Below are 23,514 nucleotides of genomic sequence, written 5' to 3'. Positions count from 1 at the left end.
ATGAAATTAGTGTCGCTGCATGTCATCATGCTTAAATCCTAATGTAGCTTATCTGTGTATCACAGCAAACAACTGATATTTACCTCCCCCCCCCCTTTGTCAAAATCATTTCCAATATCATTAAAGTACAAACTGATTAAGCACCAAATACAGAGGACAGTACAACACTTGTCAGCTTCCTTCACTTTAATTCTACCATACACTACTCGCTGATATCTGTCGTAAGCCATCCTTGTTATTCATATTAGCATATCCATCTTCATTTGCTCAAATTTAATAAGTCCATGCAGTATCCTGTTAAATGTCTTCACAATCTAATAGTGCTGCATTTCCTTTATCCATTCAGCTGCCATTTTATTGTAGGAAGTAAGTAAATTCTAAACACTAGATTTTCCATTTATAAAGCCACACAGTCTCACACTTAGCATCACATTTCTATCAACCCATTCGTGAACCAACTTTTCCAATAGATTAACAATTGTTTATAATATAGTAACTAGTCTATAAATTGCTACCTCTGTCTCGCTACTTCTCCTTTACATAACAAGACTATCTTGATCTTTAATGTCAGATAATAGGGAATCTCTCTTTTGGTTTGCTCAGCTAATTAGGTCAGATGATAGAAGCAGATGATAGTAGAATTCTGACTGTCACTTTGTGTTGTGTGTTGAGATCAATATTTCAATTTACTAAATATGTTACATCCGTGAGATTTCTATCCTATGGATGCAACATATTTAGGATTAATGTCCTAAAAACGTCCAAGTTCATCTACCTAAATTTTCATATTGATCTCAACACACAACACAAAGTGACAGTCAGAATTCTACTATCATCTGCTTCTATCATCTGACCTAACATACATGGCCTACTCAGCTATCTTTCCTTCTATACGGTTTTACTTGCAGCTGGCTATCATTCTTATGTATGCTTTCTACATGAGCCTGATGATGATCACATTTCCCCTACCTGCACATCATTTCCATCACACCAATGCTACACACACAAACATACATCTTCAAGTGTCATCCCCTAGAAGGAGGTTGGTAAACATTACATTATATTTCCATTTCTCCATGGTTGACTATAGGATAGCAATGTGATAAGGCCCTATTCTCTTCCACGTCTGCAATAACCAGCTAACTTGGCTCAAACTGCCAGCCATTGATCTGTATTCAGATTTTTCTGCCTGCCAGTTGTTTCACATTGCCGCTGATATGAAACAGATGTCATTGCAGTCCTAACATCTTCACCAGAGCCCCTTTAGTCAGCCATTTTTCAAGGTTCTCTGTAAGCTTTCACAGCTACCATATCGGCCCGAGGCACATGAAGTCCCTCCATCCTTCACCTTACAAAGCAATCCTCTATGTTATACTGCTTCCATCTTCCACAATGTGGACACAGAGTTGGACTTTGGAGGGTCACACACACACACACACACACACACACACACACACACACACACACACACACACACACACACACACACACACACACACACACACGAGGTTGGGGGATGAAAAGCTCTGATAAACACCTAGATCTACCTTAATTCCTTCATGGTGATTATTATATTATTACTATTACTATTATTACGGGCAACTCCAGGGAGTCACTAGACTCATCGAGGGAGGCCCCAAATCATATTCATCACAACTATTTGACATTCATACAGTATCTATCATACCTCGCCTTAAACTTATTCACTGTCACAGTATGCACCACAGACTCGGGGAGCGCATTCCACTCATTCACTACTCTAAAAGTAAAGAACCCAGCTCTAACACCTTTACTAACCACACTTTTGCCCAGTTTCCATGGATGTCCCCTAGTCCTCCCATAACCAGCCCTGTTCTCAAAAATATCTTCTGAATTAATTTTATAGAAACCCTTCAGTAATTTGAATGTCTCAATCATATCTCCCCTCCTCCGCCTATCAACCAATTTTTGCAACCCACAAATCCTCAACCTGTTCTCATACGGTTCATTCCACAGACCTGCTATCATCTTGGTCACTCGCCTCTGGATCCTCTCCACCTCCTCCCCATCAAGAAGAAACCTAGGTGACCAAATCTGAGCACAGTAGTCTAGATGGGGTCTTATCAAGGCTCGATACAGAGGAACAATAACATGCTTGTCAACGTATTCTTCAGCAACCAAGTGATTTGATGAGCTGATTTGGCCACTTTTGCAATGTGTCCCCTAAATTTCAATTCCTTATCTACCAACACTGCTAAATCTCGTGCCTCATCAATTTCCTGGAGCAGGGTTCCACCAATGCAGTAAACTGCCGCCAATCTTTTCACCCCCAAAATGCATAACCTTACATTTTGCCACATTAAACTGACATCCATTCTCCTTAGCCCAGACCTTGAATCTATCCAAATCATCCTGCAAAATTTTGACGTCATCTGCATTCACTATTGCCCTACCCAACTTCGCATCATCCACAAACAAATGAACTGTTCCTCTCAGATCCTTTCCTATATCATTTATGAACAAATTAAACAGCAGTGGTCCAAGAACAGATCCTTGTGGCACACCACTAGTCACAGGCCGTCTTGTGGACTCTACTCCTGAGTAAATCACTCTCTGATATCTCTCCGTCAACCACCCTCCTATCCATCTCACCAACCCTATGTCCATTCCCATATGCTGCAATTTACTGATTAGAATTCCATGTGGAATCCTGTCAAAGGCCTTGGCAAGGTCCAGTAGAATCACCGTAAACCCATTACCCTTATCCAGTTCAGCCGTCACTGTGTTATAATACGTGAGCAAGTTACTGAGGCATGACCTACCCTTCACAAAACCATGCTGTCCCCGATACAGTATCCCATTTTCTTCTATCCAATCTTGTATTTTCATCTTGACTATTTTCTCTAAGACCTTGATAATGATTCCTGTTATGCTGATTGGCCGGTAATTTTCAACAGCAGCCTTGGAACCACCTTTGTGCAGTGGAACTATTTTCCCCTCTTTCCACCCCCTTGGGACTGACCCAGTCCTGAGGCTCAAATTAAACAAAATGGTCAAGGGCACTGACAATTCTTTGGCCGCTTCACTTACGACACGAGCTGGTATACCATCCAATCCCACAGATGTATTGACATTGAGGTTCTGCAATAGACTAGTTACCTCTACTTCATTCATCACAATTCCAGTATAAGCTGTTGGTTCTTCCATTCCTGCAAAGTCACCACCTGGATGATATACTCTTGCAAAGTGCTCGCTCAGTAATTCCACAATATCGACTGATTCAGTTACCTCCCTACCCTCAGCATTTTTTAAGATCATTCTACCATGAGCATTTTTCCTTTTACTTGCAACATATTGAAAAAACTGTTTGGGATTCTCTTTAGCCTGCGTGGCCAATTTCCTTTCGTAATCTGCTTTTGCTTTTCTTACCACCCTTGTTACCATCCTGGCCTGAGCTTTATACTGTTCCTGCGCCTAATGTCACCCTTCTCCTTAAATTCCCTCCACAATTGTTTCTTTTTTTGCAGCTCAAGCTTAATAGTGTTATTCATCCATTTAACCCCTACTTGATTATTATTCGGACTCTTGGTATACAGTCAACCATTGCCTCCTGCAAACAGTTCTTAACCACCTCCCATGCACTATCAACATCCAGCCCTTGCAGTTTTACATGCCATGGCATTGAGCCAAGCACACACCTAAGCTTGTCATACTTACCAGCCCGGTAATTCCACATGTACCCTGTCTTAATTGTAAATTCGACTCCTTTAGCCACCTCCCAAGTCATGACTTTATGGTCACTCTCACCAATTGGTGGCAACATGGTCATGTTCGTTACAGCCACATTCTCGGTTGCAATTACTAGGTCCAGCACTCTCTGCCCCCTGGTATGTTCCAATACATGTTGCCGTAGATAGTTGTCCCTTAATAACCGCATAAAATCCAATTCCTTCCTCCCATATGCCATCTCCTCTTTCCAGTCAATGTTACCATAATTGAAATCACCCATAATAATTACCCTCCTTCCACTCATTTCTTCTATTTGCTTATGCATACTATCCCCACCATCCACTCCATCACCAGGTCTATAGCAGCACCCAATTGTATATTTTGTTCTGCTGGATTCTATCTCACACCAAACAGCCTCAAATGTGTTTTTTTCCCCATCATGCAGTTCAACTTCTATACTCCTTGGCTGAAGATCATCAGCTATCATCAATAACACTCCTCCCCCCTTTTTATTCACCCTGTCACTCCTGAACACGCTATACCCATCGCATTCAATCCCACTAGCTTTATCATCTTCTGTCAGCCATGTTTCACTAATACCGACACCCTGTGGCCTGGAAGTGCCAACCATGGCCAAAAACTCTTCCTTCTTGTTCCTAATACTCCTGGCATTAGTGTACATGAATCGCAGAAGCCCATTTGTCCCATCCTTACTTTGATGCCTTATACTAACTATCCCATTCTGATTTGTTGTCCGTCGTACTCGCTCGGGCATAATATACTCATTCATACACTTAACTGCCCCCATAAAGTCTGCATATCTACCCCCCCTCTTAATAAATCTAGTTTCCCTGAGTCTGTACATCCACTTCCACGTCATTCATCAACACTCTTTCAAGTCTCTGTACACCAACTCCATTCAAATGCAATCCATCCATCTTATATAAGTCCTTTCGCCCATCGAACTCATTCCACACATCCACAAATTCCACACCACTCTCCATGCATAACCCACGCATAAAGTCATTGGCAATTATGGCCCTCCTTCTAAACACTTCACTGTCATACCGCGGTAAGATACTCACCATCCTAACTCTCTCACTCTTCTCTTTTGCTACCTCAAACAACTCCCTCACATCCTCTATCATTTCCATTTTGTCCTCTTTCAAATCATTCGTTCCTGCCACGATTATCATCTCTTTCACCCTCTGTTTTTGCAGTCGAATAGATTCGCTGACGTCCTTTATGTTCGCACCCGGCTGGTACGACTTCGTTAAACTCTCAATTATTATGCCTCTTAATAGCGAATCCTCATACAGCACTCGCTCCTTCATTTTATTGACGTTTGTGAACATTCTATTATTTGCCGTCACAGACTTCCGCCAGTTATTTGTCGGTACGTTCAACACACATTTTTCCATACGCTCCAGTTGTCTTTTAGCTCTGTGTATGGCACCATTCAAACGGGCAATTTCGCTACTCGCATTTATCTCACCATTTTCATTATCGATCAAATCATCCATTCTTTCTGTTTCTACCTTCATTTACATTTTCGGCGACGCTCTCACACCTATCTGGCACTACCATGCAATTCTCTAGCACACCGCCATTTTCTACATTCTGACTATCGTTCACGATATCCCTCTCGACACACGAAACACGCTTGAAGTCCTCATTCTCTTTACACTTTTTACACATATTAACTCCACTATCACTTTCTAACCAGACTCCCACCGCTCTTCGCAAGGCATACATCTCACAGACAGCACATTACATAAATTCGTTTACATCAAAACTCTTAAACAAACATGGCGATCTGGCCGCCATTTTTTTCTTTATCGGTGCCATGTGTACGCTATCTTTTCTTAAAAATAATAATTAAAATAACAGAAAACACGCAAAAATTGTACAGACACACCATGAAACAAAAAGCAAACAATACTACTTAAAATTCTAGTAAAATATCTAATGTTAACACAAAATAATACTAATCTTTTCAGGAGCTCTCGGCAAGCCGACGATCTAATCAGTGCGACACCAAGCGGACCTAAAAATTATGACAACCTTTCCCTATATTATAATATATACTCCATATTTCTTAACTGAAAATTCCATGTTTTGCCACTTTGCAGGTCAATAATACATTGCTATCCTCTCTGCCAGGTGAGATCAAAGTGTTCCTTGTTTTTGATGTGAACCAGCACTCAAACCACAGGTCCCATCCTCACATGGTGATTTAGGCCATTATCACTCAGTGGCTGCAAAATTCTATACCATGCATATCATTTATTTCTCCTTGTGTATCCAACAGGTTATAGTAACAACATCCAACTACATATTTTGTTTCAACTAGCTTATATCATGCCAGGAGGCTTATGGACTGAATCCTTAAACTCTACCAAATTGATGAACATCTACTCTTGTTGGTCACAATTCTTCTACTACCATTAGAAATACAGCCCTCCCTTCCCATTATTCTCTCCATCCACTCTGAAAGAAAACATCCCTTACATTCTATCCCTGTAATAATAGTTTTCCTCTTCCTTCATCAAATAATTCACATTAATGCCTATAATTTTAGGCTATCATGCTAGCCAATGTTGAAAACTCTTCACCCTTGTTTTCCTGTGTTTATGGCATTAATATACCTGATTTGAAATATTCCCTTTCATGCAATTTTTGTGACATCTTCTAATGAGTGTTTTATTCAGACCCGAAGTAAAGATACTTCCATTCAGCATTCTTTGATCTTTTCTATCCTCATAATCATTCTCATCTTTACACTCTAAGGAACCAATGGCTTCTTCAAGATGGCAGATAAAAGATTACAAATTAAAATCCAAAACTCAAACAATTAGACCAGTAACAAACAAGTGATGCATGGAACACATCAGTCATTTAAGACTGCAGATGAAATCCTAAAAGACAGATGGCACATGCCATACACTACTAGTGCCTCATTCTGATTACTATTCTAATAGTTTATCTAAGGGATTATTTAAGAGTCCAGGGTCATTAAGGATCAAAGCTGGATAACTGGAAGGAAACATCCATGTAGCATTTTAAGGAATGTGAAGAACTGACCAGGGTTTCTGATCTAATGCCCAATCTTCATCTTTTCATGTTCTCCCCATTAGCAGGTACCTATCTGGATGCTGAACAAATAAGGATGGTGCTGGCAATTTGGGATTTAGCCAGCCAAACTATTCTTCTTATTGATTTAAACTAAAATAAAATGATGGCACAACATGATGGAATTTCATGCCACGTGGGCATTGCCTGGTTAAACAAGTACCCTGCTGCTTTTGTGAGGGAACCAGGACAAACATCAAAAAGTCAGCTACTAGAACAGACTCAATACCATTCAAAATTGGCAACATCAAAAAAAAAAAAAAGAAAAAAAAATGGAATTAACAAAAGAATTAGATAAATATCACAATGGCATTACTGAAAAAGAAGACAAAAGCAGGTGAGATTCTTCTAAACAACAAATACAAGTTATTTCAGAAAATAGCAATTAACAATATGTCGTGATGATGCAAAGTTGGGAAGAATTACAAGTAGCACTGCTGATGTTAATTCCCTTCAGGAAGATATGAATAGACCTTTTGCTTGGACAAAGGAGTGGAGTTGTAGTTTTAATATCAATAAGTGTAAGGTGTTGCATTTTGGAGTGCAGAAACATAAGGCCGTGTACTATATCAACGGAGCCATACTGCAGGAAGTGGATGAGATTAGAGATTTGGAAGGTGATGGTTGACAGTAGACTGAAGTTTAGAAGGCATATTGCTAGTGTTGCAAAGGCTACACATCTTAGTGCTGCTATGATAAAAAGTACTTTAACATATAGAGATAAGGAAGTGGTTGTGCCACTGTATAAAGCACTGGTCAGACCATACTTGGACTATTGTGCTCGGATCTGATCACATGGTTTTCAGTGTGATGTGGAGACACTGGAGGGGGTCCAGAGGCAAGTGACTAAGACAATATCAGGACTTCGGATTGCTGGCTATGGAGAGAGAGGTTTGAAAAAAATGTGGATTTCAGAGTTTGGTGGATAAGAGGAAAAGAGTTGATATGATAGAGACATTTAAGTTAGTGAGAGGATTTTAATGGATTAATCCAGATGAAATTATAAAAAGAGTAGAAGGCAAGAAGGAGAAAAACTAGAGGTCATTCCTGGAAGTAAGATAAAAGTGTGATGAAGCGGGGTTTGAGGAGTAGAATTTTTACATGGATAAATGTCAACAAATGGAACACATTACCAGAATGTAATGTTAATGCAAGGAGTGTTAAGGTTTTTAAGATTCGATATGACAAAAATGGTAAAAATATGATAAAAATAAGACAGGAAACTCAATCCTTATCAAGATCTAAAGAGAAGTAAGAATATGATTACCAGACATACAGAAATATTTTATGGAAAACTTGGAGAAAAGAGCAAAGTTAATAATAATGAAGCACACAAATTCACATAGAAGACACAAAAAAAAAAAGAAGTCTCACCAAATGTTATTGTTGAATAGTGATATCTTCACATGGTTCAGGAACTCAATAGTATACACAAGATTTAAAATAGGAAGTGATCACCGTTTTTTTGAGAAGGCTGATACTGAATTTCATATCGAAAATAAAAGTATGTAAGAAAGTTTCAAAATGAAAGTTGAGCAGCTTTTAGATATGAACTGTAGACTCAAATACACAAATATTATTCAAGAAAAAAATGAAAGTTTAACAAGAACCAAATACTGGAGATTCAGTGGCAGACCCTGAATAAAACCTGTTGATTCCAGAGGGACATGTGCAGTGGTCAACAAGGATAGAAAAATCAGAACTCCACAGAGAGAGTTAAGGAAAACAACAAAGTGATCAATATTTCCTGGCAAGTAAGTCGGTGCTCAAAGTTTTTACAGAGAAAAAAGTAACAAAGCAAAGCAATGTGTAAAAACAGCTAAATAAAAGTTATGGGAAGACTTTGATAAGAACAAAGAAAATAAATATCAGAAATGTGGCAAAATATTCCGGGGCGTCTTCAAAAAGAGCAGAAATTAAAGAAAGATTATGATAAAAGGAATCAGAGATGATAAAGGTAACATGAAAACTAACGATAGATATTCCATATGTCTGGAGCAATTACTTTGAAAAACTGCTAAATGAAACAATTGGTAACAGTATGCCTGTAGGAATGCAATCAGGAATACACATCAATACTTGAGGTAGAAAAGCCATCAAAATCCCGAATTATAGAAAGGCAGCTGGATGTTATTCAACCAGAAATGCCCAAATATGGAGGTATAAAAGTTTTATAGTGGCTATACTACATGATTCAGACTTCCAGGTCAGATGGTCGAATTCCAGATGATTGTAGTAGAACTCTCAACGTACCAATCTATAAAAAGGGAAATAAAAACAAATGTAAGAATTACTGAGGAATTTTTCTACTAAGCAAATAAGAATAAGAAATATTCCCAATAAGAATAATTCAACCATACATGAGAAAAGTGGTGCTTAGGGGTCAAAGCTGAAAAACTGAGAGGCGACCTCCACATAGCCTTTAAAGGAATGCAGAGAAAGAACCAGGGCTTCTGAACTAATGTCCAGTCCTCATCTTCTCATGGTGCATCTTGTTAGGTATCTACCTGGATAGTGAATAAAAGGGGGATGGGCTGGCAATTTGGAACTTAGCCAATCAAATTGTATTCTTCTTGGCTTAAACCACAAATAAAATGATAGTACTGTTATAATTATGAGATGTTTATATAAAGATGATCTCTGTTCAACAATTTTTTTTTCAATTCCGAGTGTACTTATATATGCACAAGGGTTCACTCCGATTGGTGCAATGACCTCCTTTTTTACTATTTCTTCCAGAATCCACATTTAATAAAACAAAAACAATATATATACACTTCAAACAATATTACATAACTAACTACAAATTTAATTGGATCCAAGGTATTTTTAAAAATAAACTCACACTTAAGACTAGACTAAATACTTTGTTTTCACAATGACAAATGTTCATAGCCAGTTTCTCTCTGTGTCAAGGCCCTTTTCCGAAGATATATGACTTTATTCTTCATTTTCACAGGATCCTTTCTCATCACTCATGTAGCACACATTAATTCTTCCTAACTCAATTCTGTCTCTTTTTAGTAGAAATAATAGTTAGACCCGGCATCCTTAAGACAGATGAAACTTCCTAATCAGTTTTCTCGAACATTCCTTTAGAACATAAATAACAATTTCTTCTTTTATTCACTAATACTTATTGACAGTCTTAACTCTTCCACTTTAAAAAATTCACAGTTCTACGATTCCCTTTTCGGAATCAACTACTAATCTTCCAATTAGCGTTTCCTCGAATATTCCTTTTAAAACATCTATAGCAATTTTTCTTTTATTTATCAATACTTATTCCACTTTGAAACTTCATAGTTCCACGATTCCTTTTTCGGAATATACTATTGATTTTCCTCTGACTGTCACATAAAAAAAACTCAAATTCCTCCGAATCTAAATATCTGCGGGCCTGTGTTGTAATTTTCTCTCAAAACGCTCTCTTGTTTACACCCATTACTCTGATACCGAACGCTGTTCTTGTTGGCTGTCAATCACACGTCAAACTTCTCAGCAAGCCTGCACACTCCTTGAAAGTGGCAAGCGAGAAACTAAATATAATAGCTGACACGCTGTCTCCGTTAGCGACAAGAGAATGTCTTCATAAAACACAACTTAATATTTTAAGCTATAATAAAATTTCTGTAAGTAATACAAATATCAAATCCAATAAGTACATCAATTTTTTAACTTCTTTACATTTCATTTTGACAAAAATTAATTTCAATAACGGGCACATCGCAAGTGTCGATAATGCGTGTTATGAAACCAAAACAAATAAATATTCTAACATAAACAACTCGTAAAAATATTCCGAATTTTAAATCATGATTATTTTTACAGTACAACATGACAGAATTTCATGCCAGCTGGGGTGTCACCTAGTTAAACAAGGTTCCTGTTGTTTTTGCCACGGAACCAGAGAGAAAAGCAAAAAAGTCAGCAACTGGAACAAATCCTGAAACATACCCAACTCAACATCATCAGAGTTCAAGATCAGTACTAACAACTTAAGAAGCTTCGATGGCAAACAAATGGAGTTGGCTGAAGAATTGGATAAGTGCAAGATCAATATAATAGGGATGACTGAAACAAAAAAAAGACAAAAACTGGTAAGATCTTTCTCTAAGCAATAAATAAAAAATGTTATATTCAGGCAATAACAATCAGGGAAAAGAAGGAGTAGCCATAGTATTCAACACTAAATAAGATGCTAATCTTGAATGGCAGGCAATATCAAGTAGTGATGTGGACAAATATTAGAATAGGAAACTAGATGATGAGACTTATTTGTGCCTATGGTCCCACAGAATATTCTACTAAGGTAGAAGTGGAGGAATTTTTTTGAGGCTTAAGAGAAAGCAACTGATATAATGAAAAAGGAAAAGTTGATCCTTGTTAGCAATCTAAATAGCAGAGTAGGAAATGATTCTGAGACATACAGAAATATTTTGGGAAAATTTGGAGAAAAGAGCAAAGCTAATAATAATGGCAAACACCTGTTGGATTTCTGCTTAAGACATGGAATCGTTATTAGTAACACAATGTTCCAACATAAAAATGTGCACAAATTCACATGGATAGAAGAGGCAAGGAATAAGAAAAGTCTCATTGACTAGGTTATTATCAATTACTCCTGAATACAGTGCAAGAGTGTACAGAGGATTTAAAATTGGAAGTGATCATCATTTAGTTTTGAGCAGGATATAATTGAATTACATAGAAAAGAAGAAGCTGTAAGAAAGTTTTAAAGTGAATAAAAGTTGAGCAAGTCTCAGATGTGAACTATAGACGAAAATATACAAACATTACTCAAGAAAAAATGAAATAGTTTGGAACAAGAACCAAACCTTGGAGATTCAATGGCAAGCACTGAAGAAAACATTGATTGATTCAGCCAGAGAAGCATGTGGTGAGGTTGTCTGCAAGAATAGAAAAATCAGAACTCCATGGTGGACACAGAAAGTTAAAGAGGCAGTGAAAGAAAAGAAGAAAGTATATCAAAAGTTCATGGCAAATAAATCAGCTTGTGCTCTTAGATAATACAGAGACAAATGTAAGAAAGCTAAACACTGTGTAAAACTAGCTAAACAAAACTCATGGGAAGACTCATGGGAAAAACATAGAAAATAAATATCAAGAAGTGGGCAAGATATTCTGGAGATTGTTGAAGCAGCTCAGAAATGGAGGAAAGAGTGCTGTAAAAGGAATTAGAGATGATAAAGATGACATGAAAACTCAAGAAAAAGATATCATTGAAGTATGGAGTAATTACTTCATACTTCAAGGTATGAAAAATTGCTAAATGAAACAATCAGTGATAGCACAGTATAAAAAAAACACTGACCAGGCAAGCAGTCAGGAATACATATCCATACCTAAAGTAGAAAAAGTGAAGACTGATAATAAACGATGCAGTGAAAGCACACCACAATGACTTTCGCCGAATAAATATAAAAGGGTCTGATGGAACCTAGAATTATTCACAGCCCAAATGCAGCAAGTGTGTGAATTATCACTACTGTTCAGATAAAAATGTGCCTCATCACTCGGCCATGCATCATCCACCCCAATTTGAGCCAAGAATGTCAGGGCAAACTACATTTGAGTTTCCACATCACCGTGAAGCAAAGCTTGAGTATAGGAGATCTTGTAGGGGAAAAACCTCAGCATCTAAAGCAGGATTTTCTGTACATTTGAGTATAGCATGTTCAGTTGTCTTGATATTGCCGGAGCAATGCTGGACTTGGGTGTTATTCATTTTGTGTTCCACGATGGCAGTTGCAACTCCGTCAACTTGTTAAAGAATAATCTGTTAGTGCCCAAGTCCTGACCTCACTGCTAAAGATCCACTATTTTCAAATAGAAACATCATTTTTCTAAGATTTGCTATTGTCACTGGACCTTTTCTCCTATCCTTTAAACACCAGAATTCTTGAAGCGCTGCATTAGTGTTACTACATTGTTGATAGTAAATGCTTGCCTAGCAATGCACGTTCTGGTAAGATAAGATCCATAGCACTTCAAGTCATATCAGAATGACGCAAATTCATTCTAGCCCTCCTAATATCCACCAACTTGTCAGCAGAAACAGTAAGATTAAGGAAATATCATGTGATTCTAGCACCAAATGTCCACTGGTGGCATAATTTTGTACATCCAGTCTCTTATTTATTTAAGATCCAAGTAAAGGGTACACCACAGAAAGATGGGAAAAGGGCATTGGGTTAGCAGATTCAGCTTCGACTTCTATGCTATGTGGACATCTGCCCCCAGTTACATAACCCTGAACTTTAAACAATTCCAAAATGTGGTAACATCTGATTCTGAAATGTTACTGTTTAAAGCACTAATTGATCATTACTTAAAATTATAATAACGGAATTAAAGCATATAAAATATTATTTTAATATTATATTATTATCATCATCAAATTCCTGACAGGTACCCTCAAGGGAGTGTATAGGATATGATAGTACTACACGAAAAATTTACATCATTACTAAATTCCTATCTACAATTTTCCTCCAAATCAGTCTGTTACTTGTCAAGACTCCAACATCATCAGATCTTATATTTCTATCTTCTAATTCTAAGGCACTTTTTACTGTATCAATCCACCTATATCTTGGTCTTCCTCTGGATCGTTTTCCTGCCAACCTGGCAGAGAACACTTGTTTTGGTAATCTTTCCTCGCCTATTCTGTTTAAGTGAACATACAACCTGAGAGTAGCTCTGCTAACACATTCCTGGATGCTGACAAGGTCAAGTTCTTTCCTAATATCCTCGATTTTAATATGATATTGCCATTGATGCCATCTGATCATGCCCCGATTCTTTCTCAGAATTCTCATATCTGCTGTCTCTAGTCTTTGGTCAAGTGTTTTACTTCTGACCCAGCTCTCAGATCCATAAGTTAAAACTGGTTTGAACACTGTCTTGTATACAACCATAGTGTTCCAACTAATTTCTCTCTTATTCCATATGAATTTATTCAATTGACTTCCTACCATGCCAGCTTTGTTGATTCTTGTCTATTTCCATATTTAATTTACCATCTTCACTAAAAATCGTGCCTAAGTAGATGAAATGTTTTACTTGTTCCACAGGTTCTCCATTCACAATGCAGTTGACATTTTCAATGCTTCTGCCTATTTTCATTGTCATTATCTTGTTATTGCTGACCTTCATACCATATCTATTACAACAGCTATTCAATTTAGTCAGAGAATCTTGCAGACTTGTAGCAGATTTATTTAGAAGTATAATATCATTCACATAAAACAAAGAGCTGACATTCTTCTGGTTCCCATCTGCCATACGGCCGTGGGAGGGTAGCTATAAGCTACCATGAAACCTTCATATTGGAGGTTTAACCCCTTAACCTGCCATGATATCTATAGAAGTCAAGCTAAATCTGGATACGATTCTGTAACACCCGTTGAATGACATGGATAAGAAGTGCAATTTGGTCTCACTATTTCATCCACCTCGGCCGGTAGGGAAGTTAATGAAGTATTAACAGCACTAGGAAAGGATTAAAATCTAATTTTAATGCTTCCAATATTTTATCTCAGTTACTGAAACATCTTGAGGGAGTACAAATAATACTTGTAACACACACACACACGCGCACGCGCGCGCGCGCAAAGATAACACAATACTTAATAAAACACATGGGTGACTCTAAAGTCTTATCTGGGTGATGTGTCCTCTATAGATGTTTGTAACAGCATTATTATTAAAGGTTCTTTTAATTAATATTCCAATATACACTGTAAATTCCTTAAATAATTTAATAGTCATGTATTATCAACGTATAAGCCAATCTACAAGAAGGAGGTTTGTAAGGAGGCCTAGTATGTAAACTTGGACCTCTAAAGGTTGTTCCCCAAATTTTGTGAAGTTTTATGCATCCATATTTGTGTTTAAATTAAGTTGATTTCTGAGTTCCAGTGCAGATTCCAAAAACAGTTTTTCCTTTTTAAATTTTCTGTGGTGGAACATTGGATACTGCTCACAGGATCCGAAAGAAAACCATTATACTCCACCATAGTAAATTTAAAAAGGAAAGACTGTTTTTGAAATCTGCAATGGCACACAGAAATCAACCTAATTTAAACAAATATGGATGCATAAAACTTCCCAAAATTTGGGAAACAATAATTATTAGAGATTCCAGGCCACCTACAAACGCCCATAGAGGGTGCATCACCTAGATAGGACTTCAGACACCCATGTGTTTCATGAAGTAGTGTGTGTGTGTGTGTGTGTGTGTGTGTGTTAAAAGTGTTATTTTTACTCCCTGAAGATGTCTCTCAGTGACTGACTGAGATGAAATACTGGAAGCATTAAAATTAGTTTTTAATCCTTTCCTAGTGTTGTTAATACTCCGTTAAACCTCCAACATGATGTCCTTCCAGCACTTAAGCCTTAACACATGGACTCGTGAAACCTTGTTATGCATTCTTCCCGTAATTAGTGACATATCATCTCCTGCATATTATGTCTTGAATATCAAAAAGAGCGAAAAAAGTAATGAAAGGAGTTAAAGGATGATAATGGGTGAATTATATAATTATGCAGGAGCCGCAAAAAAAAAAAGGTGTTATGAAAGAGGTACGAAAACAAGATAGAAGACAGTATAGTAAGTAAGTAAGGAGAAAGTTGTATAAGAAGTGCGGTAGCAAAGCAAAAACTTAGAGAATTATAAACTTATGTGGCTAGGAAAAGAAAGAATAAATATAAAAAAAAAAAAAGAGATGATTTTATTTGCTGGGTATGCAAGTAGATCATATCAGCTGATGTTAAAGTGATAATGGCAAGCAATCTCAGAAAACTAAGCCTACAGAAGTGAAAAGGAGAGGTTTGCAAGAAAAGTGGTGATCACTAGGGTGGAAGAAGAAAGATTTAATGTTGAATGTTTTCAAGGCTGGGTATGGTAAGTATTATAATCTGTGAGAGTTTGGCTTCCAATGGAAATATTCAATGAGTATTTCATTAGTGTATTTCAAGTTTGGGGGGGGTGGGGGGGAATACCAACAATACCATGAAAGGGAATACCAACAGTTCACGTATAACAAGTTTTGGGAATTTTACATAAGCTGGATATTAGGCTATGAATCTTGATGGGATATTGCCATGTATATTAAAGGAATGTGCCTTTGATTTGGTGTACAACAAGAATCTGGTAGAAAATACTATTTTAAAAAAAAAATTTAATGTCTTTTTTTTTTAAGAAATAAAATGAAAAAACAAGATTATGGCTTAATAATACTAATAACCTCTGATTTTGAATTTTATCAATTTGCATTATGTAAATGCAAAAATGATGATAATTGCAATGTGTAAAAATTTTCTTCTTAATGACAATTTCTCCTACATAAGGAGAAAGAAAGTTTAAGTTTCAATTACCATTTTATTCCAACACTGGGATTTCCATTTATATTAGTTACCATTATTGCATGCTAAACTAATTCAAATTATCTTACTTATAAAACAGAATGTACTCACCTCAGCTAAAGGTTTGACAGTGACAATATTGTATGTAGTTGGATCTCTCTCAACAAGACAATTTTCTGTTAAGCCTAGAATTCTTTTGACAGGTTCCTAAAAATATCAGAAATATCAACAATACTTTTAATACTGAATAAACACCATCTACACACACCAAGCTCATCATCTGAAACATTTAGTTATGTATATATTTGCCATATGATACTTAAGGGTCAAAGCTGTATAACTAGGAGGAGACCTCCACATAGCCTTTTAAGAAATGCAGAGAACTGACTGGGGTGTCTGACGTAATGTCCAATCCTCACCATCTTGTGGTGTATCCTGTTAGGTATCTACCATTAGATATGCCAGATGGGACATCGCATGGTTAAACAAGAGCACCCATTGTTTTTGTCAGGGAACCAAGATGAACGACGACAAGTCAACTCCTGTAACCAATCCAAGAACACATCCCAACTCAACAGAGTTCAAGATTGGTACTATGAACATAAGAAGTATCAATGGAAAGGAAATGAAAGTAGCAGAAGAACTGGATAAGTAACAGATCAACATAATAGGTGTGACTAAAAAACAAAGACAAAAACAGGTGCGATTTTTCTAAGCAACAAATACAAAATTTTATAATCAGGCAATAACAATCAGGGAAAAGAGGGAGCAGCCATAAATATGAGGATAATCTTCTTGAATTGCAGGTAATATCAAGTAGTGATGTGGGCAAATATCAGAATGGGGAATTGAACATTAAAACTTCTTTGTGCCTATGGTCAACAGAAGGTTCTACTAAAGTAGAACAAAGGTGTACAACAAAACTACAACAAGGTGGCAAGGTGTTGGATCCCAGTGATGGTAGTTTGGAAGATAGAATAGTAAAAAAGACTCAGAAGTACAGCAAAGAATAAGTGAAGAAAAGCAAAGGAAAAGAGGAAGAATGAAAAGTACCAGTACCATCACTGGAAGGTCTCCTCCACCCTGAAAAGTTGCCTCACATAGAGAGGATAGGATCTTTCAAGAATTTTATTCCAATGATATTGATTTCATGGAGCAACATCCTGAGGTAAGATCCTTTAAGGAACATTTTATAAAATTTAACATCAAAGAAGATACATACTAAATGGATTTACAACATATTGTTGAAAGTTATCTCAGAGAAGTTTCTCCCAATACTGACTTTATATATTGAGAATATTCTTAACATTTCCTGTTAGAAATTCTTCAGCAGAACAAAGCTTGAAAAAATGAAAGATTAAAATTATCGAGAGTATCAGCAGGCCAAGAACAACTCAATTCCTTTTAAAATTTTTCTCACAGAATATGAATTAGCATAATTATTAAATATTGATAAATGAACATTTTCTTAACACAAAAAACAAATAAAATTTAGTGTTTATTGCCATACTCTGTAATCCATAAACAGGGTTTATGTTTTGCTTATATTTTCATATAGTATATCCAGTATATTTAAATGATATTTTGTCAGATGAGCAAAGGTAATGGCAAATTAAACAGTACATTAAATTTATCAACCAAAAAGAACAGGCATGTTTTAGAGCATCAACTTTAGATCATTTCCTTCCCTTCTCGTCCACTCCTTAGGATAAGCAGTCCCCCCCCCCCCCCACAATGAAGGGTTTACAACAAATTAAAGCAGCTGGCTTGTCACTCCTCTGCTGCATCCCCCCCCCCCCCAAAAAAACCAAGTATTTATGACTAATCTGTGAGTTTATAGTTTGCCTGTTCTGAGGAATGAAAAAACCAAGTTTCCAGGTTAAAAAAAAAAAAAACTCTACCTCTGTATGAGACTGGCTAACTCACCTTTAGTCAAAAGAGACCAGATAAAGGGAATCATCTGGTTAACTCACCTTTAGTCAAAAGAGACCAGATAAAGAGACTCATCTAGACGGGGGAATCAAACCTAGGTCTTTCTGACCAAAGGGCTTTATCTATACTAAGTTAGCTATGGAGGCTCTTAGATCATTTACAAGCCAAAATCAAGTAATGGAAAAAACAAAAGAATATAATATACAAATTTCTTTGGCTTTCATAGATTACAAAAAAGCCTTTGACTCAATAGACCTGAATAAAATGCTTGAAGCTTTAAAACATATAGGAATAGATAATGTTTATATTAACATATTAACTCATATACATGAGAGAGGTTCTTCAGAAATATGTTTAAACAGAAGAAAATTAGAAATAAAAAGAGGAGTCAATCAGGGAGACTATCTCAACAAAATTATTTGCTACAGTCCTTGAATATGCTATGAGAAAATTGAACTGGGAGAAAAGGGGATTGAATATCAATGGGCAATTTACAGTTTGCTGATGATATTATTCTAATAGCGACTTACCAAAAAAAACTAGAACACAATTATTGAATTAAATGAAGTAAGTCTGGATATAGGTCTACAAATAAATATGGATAAATTAAAAATAATATATAGTGGAAATACTTCAGAACAAAAACAAATTGAAATATATCAGTCAGACTGAAATAGTGAATTCATACAAATATCTAGGACAATCATTACCAACACCCATAAACTTGATAATGAAATTTCAGCTATAATAACAGCAGAATGGAAAGTTTTTAACCTAATGTTATAGAGATATTTAAAATACAATTTACCGAACTGCTTAAAAAGAAAGATGATACAACTAGTGTGTACTCCCCCCAACAATGAACTATGGTAGTAAAACCTGGAGTCTAACTAAAAAACCCCTAGAAAAACTGAAAACAACACAAAGAAACATGGAAAGAGTAATTTTGGGAATAACCCATTAGATAAAAAGAATAATACTTGGATAAGGAAGCAAGCAAAAGTAATAGACATTGCCTTAGTAATAAAAGGCAACAAATGGCACTGGTCAAGATATGGGATGAGAATGTCTGACAACAGATGGACAAAGAGAAACAGAATAGACACCAAGAACTGGTTATCAGAAACCAGGAAGATCAGTGGTAAGATGAGATGATGAGATAAGATATTGTGGATATTTATGGTGGAGAGATGCACAAGACCAATTAAAACAGAAGCATGGAGAGGCAATGTAAAATCTTTCATGATAAATAACTTCATTACTTATCAAGTTCGGTTTTCCATGGTTTTTAATTCAGGAAAATGTACTGAAAAGATTTGTTAAATATTCATTGAAATAATATTTTGTTAGTTATTGTATTCAACCTTTGTTATAATAATGTGGCACATGAGTCAGCAAGTTTAATGGTAAGATTAGTAAAGAATTAAGAGATTACCGTAAGTGGATTACCGTAAGTGGAAAGTTGCAAAGACTTGCGAAGAATGACGTCATCGTATCCAAAGGTCAACAAGTGCCAAGGATAAGGAATTCGAAAAGCACACAAAAAGTGAATTCCATCAGAGGGCCACTTTTTTCACTGAATTCCACTTTTACAATTCATATGGTAAAAGTGGCTAAAACAGTACATAGGATTACCAAGTGATTGAAGAACACTGACAAGTAGAAATAAGCAGGTTTATTATTGTACCGCTTCATAATGCTTTGATAAAACCTTATCTGCATCTTGATCTGGTCATCTCGGTTTCCTGGAGATGTGGAACATATCCAGAGACAAGTGACCAAGATGGTAGCAGGTCTGTAGGTTGCTCCATATGAGAAGAGACTCGAGATTTGTAAACTTATATATCTCATGACAGAGATATACAAGTTGCTTTTTGGGATTTTTTTTTTTTTTAAACATTGATATGGAGGAAACATCACCAAATCTCAGAAGCTAATTTAAATCTTATTCCATGTGTTTATTCAAATTGCTCCCCTACCATACCATACCAATTTAGTTAATCTATAATTATTTTTAAGTGCAGATAACACAAAAATTACCTGAAATGCACAATGTCATATGAAAAAGTGGATAAGAGTAAAGGCTTGCTTGGTTGGCTAAGTGGTTAGGGTACCTGCTCTCCAACCAAAATGTTGTGGGTTCAAATCCCACCATGGGCATGGATGTTCGTGAATGTCTTTAGGTGGGAGATGGATTTCATTACCCAATGTCACTGCCCCACTTATTGGAGGCCTGAAGTGGCTGGAAAAAGTTCCATGTTTGGTGTCAAGAGTAGGGTTTCTGGACTATGTAAAAATAAATAAAAATCACAAATTACAAAAAAAAAAATAAAATTGATAAAAATAGCAAAAATCCTTAGCCCACCCATGGTACAAATGTACTTAGGTTTACTAATAACGTTTCATGGGTGGGAACCACATAAAAACTTCATTCATCTGTTGTGTTACTAGTAGGGATGTATGTCAGCGGTTGCATGTTTTTTGGGACTGCCTTCTCAATTCTAGAAACATTAATATTTTGTCAACCTCAAAGCAGATGAGATAACTGCTTTGTGGCTCTTCTCAACACTACTGCAATTCTCAGAGATGTCTTTCACCACCTTTGCTATATGTCCTCAGAACTCCAAATCTCTATCCACAATCATCCCAAGATCCCTTGCTTCCTCCACTTGTTCTAGTATAACTCAAAGTGAGTATGAAGCATCCATCTGTGAATCCCACATTTTAAAACTTTAAATTTAGTTGCATTAAACCAATATCGCCATTCATTGGCCCACTTTTCCACTGCCAAGTTTCACATCATCTGCAAATAGCAGAACATTTCCCTGTAGTCCTGTGATTGCATTAAACCAATATCGCCATTCATTGGCCCACTTTTCCACTCCCAAGTTTCACATCATCTGCAAATAGCAGAACTGTTTCTGCTATTTGCAGATGATATTGTCACAGGACTTTTCTGCAGAAAAGTCCTGTGACAATATCAAAAGATTGAAAGTAATGGACCCAGGACTGAATCCTGTGAAAGCTTCCTTGTAACCTTCCTGCCCCCTGATGCACTGTTCTCTCATATACAACTCCAATATCTATTAGAGAACCAATCACCAATCCACAACCTGACATCCAAATGCATATGGTGCAACTTAAAAGTCAACTTATCATGTGGTACTTTGTCAAATGCCTTGGGGAAAGGGTAAGGTGTATGCCTTACCCTCATCCACTGTTCTTACCATTCTATTGTAAAACATAACCAGATTACTAAAACAAGAGTGCCCTTTAACAAATCTATACTGAACTGCATAAATAATATTACCCTCATCTGCCTAATTCAGTACACGAGTTCTTACCAATTCCTCCAAAATCTTAACTATACAATAAATATGAACAAGCCTATAATTTGATACCTCCATTCTACTACCACCACCACCCTTAAGCAATCGTACTATCTACTAACATAATAGGTTAGAAAGTAAGGGTTTAATAATGGTTGGTGGACTGATTTAGATCTGGTTAAAAACAGATTGTTGTTGGTGTTTGTGGTTAATCTAGATCAAGAAGACTAGTTCTTAATATTCCTAAACAAGAACATAAGAGTAGTTTTTCCACATCTTATTACACTATACATTATTACACATTCACCCAAATAAAAGAAACGTGCAGGGGAAAAAACAAAATAAGTATAAATAAAGCAATGGTTAAGAAATTAATCATTGTATCAAAACTTACTTGTCTGGAAGATATTTTGTGCACAGAAAATTCACAAATTGAGGTGACAGCTTCATCTGAACTGTGGAGAGAAAAATATCTCTAAGTATTATCTTAGGAGTTGATGGAAATAATAGCTAAAATATACAAAAGAATAAATGCTATATGGTTATGAGCATAGTATTTCAAGAGTACAATGAAACAATTTCTTCTTTTTCAACCCTAATCTTTATGATGGGACCATACACAAGAGGTTGGCCGATCAACCTTATAACATATATTTTAGTATCCTGTACGGAAAGAGATTTGAAAAAGGAGGAACTTGTTAACATTAGATTTTAATGCCTGTGCACTGTATTCCTTGGGATACACATACGAGAGGAGCTGTTCCAAAGTGCAGTAGGAATGAAAGAGGAAGAGACCTTCTGTGAATAAGGAGGTGAACTGTGAAGGGGTGTTAGGTGGCAGCTGTACACGTTTCAATGGATATGGGATGAAGAGGAGGAATCGATGCTAATTCTGATGAATATTTACCATTGGAAATATTTATAGAAGATAAATGAAGTAGATATTAAATGCCTGTTTGAAAGCAGCTGGAGTGATAAGAGATGAATCAATCAGTATGACTGCTCTCTTCTGTATTGCGTCAATTATTTTTTAGAAAACTCTTAGGGGCACTTTTTTTGTTATTCCCACCCACAAAAGGTTACAAACCTATGGTACATTTGGTACCGTGGGTGAGCTATGGATTTTTGTTCTATTTTCATTCGGCACTATTGTTCTGGTAAGTCGGAACAACAGCCCATTCCTTGGATACCTCTTCACACAGATTCAAATGGAAGAAAACTCAATGCTACACAGAAGTCATTAGTCATTACAAATCAGAAAGATTTGTTTTTGGAATCGGCAGTAGCTCTTTTAAAACATTCCTCAAACCTTAAGTATGGCTGTATCAATTTATCTAAAATCTGGGAGACAGTAATTTGAAGATCAAATTAATGCTTTTTATTTTTCTCTCTCTCTATTGAACAACAGATGGTGTCAATTAACCTTTTTGTTCCTTTGTGTTCTGTTATAATTTTAAAACAAGCCTCGCTGTTAAATAAATTGTTGCTGTTTGTGACAATTGTTTTTGTGCTCTGAAGATGCTGGATATGATAACGAAATATCAGGAAATAAGTTAAATAAATATTAATTATTTTCTTATTCTATGCTGTGAATTAATACTGTTAAATAAATTGACATTTTTTCTGAGATTGTAGTTGATATATACATAAGTATTCATACTGGACATTAAGAAGTCCATTTTTTGCATCATCATCATCAAATTCCTGCCATGTACCCACAAGGGGTGTACAGGATGTGATAGTACTACATGAAAAATTTACATCATTACTAATTTCCTATTTACAATTTTCCTCCAAATCAGTCTGTTACTTGTCAAGACTCCAACATTATCAGATCTTATATTTCTATCGTCTAAGGCACTTTGTACTGTATTAATCCACCTATATCTTGGTCTTCCTCTGGGTCGTTTTCCTACAAACCTGGAAGAGAACACTTGTTTTGCTAATCTTTCCTCTCCCATTCTGCTTAAGTGACCATACCACCTGAGATTAGCTCTGCTAATGCATTCCTAGATGCTGAATA

General features: G+C 36.4%; 1 protein-coding gene across 1 annotated transcript in view; it reads right to left on the bottom strand.

Annotated features, from left to right (window-relative positions):
* Positions 1-23,514, bottom strand: part of Rme-8 (receptor mediated endocytosis 8) — a 1,025,705-nt gene that overhangs the window by 908,785 nt on the left and 93,406 nt on the right. The window contains exons 8-9 of the mRNA XM_090414028.1: positions 21,886-21,946; positions 16,342-16,437 (exon numbers count right to left, since the gene is read on the bottom strand). Of these exons, the coding sequence (XP_090270154.1) occupies positions 16,342-16,437; positions 21,886-21,946 (157 nt within the window). The remainder of the gene's footprint in view (positions 1-16,341; positions 16,438-21,885; positions 21,947-23,514) is intronic.

The sequence above is a fragment of the Typopeltis vanoorti genome, chromosome 2, assembly GCF_054136105.1.
Source record: "Typopeltis vanoorti isolate ZY-2024b chromosome 2, IOZ_Tvanoo_1.0, whole genome shotgun sequence".
Classification (NCBI taxonomy): domain Eukaryota; kingdom Metazoa; phylum Arthropoda; class Arachnida; order Uropygi; family Thelyphonidae; genus Typopeltis; species Typopeltis vanoorti.
The sequence above is the reverse complement of the archived record's forward strand: the minus strand, read 5'-3'. Positions and strand labels throughout refer to the sequence as shown.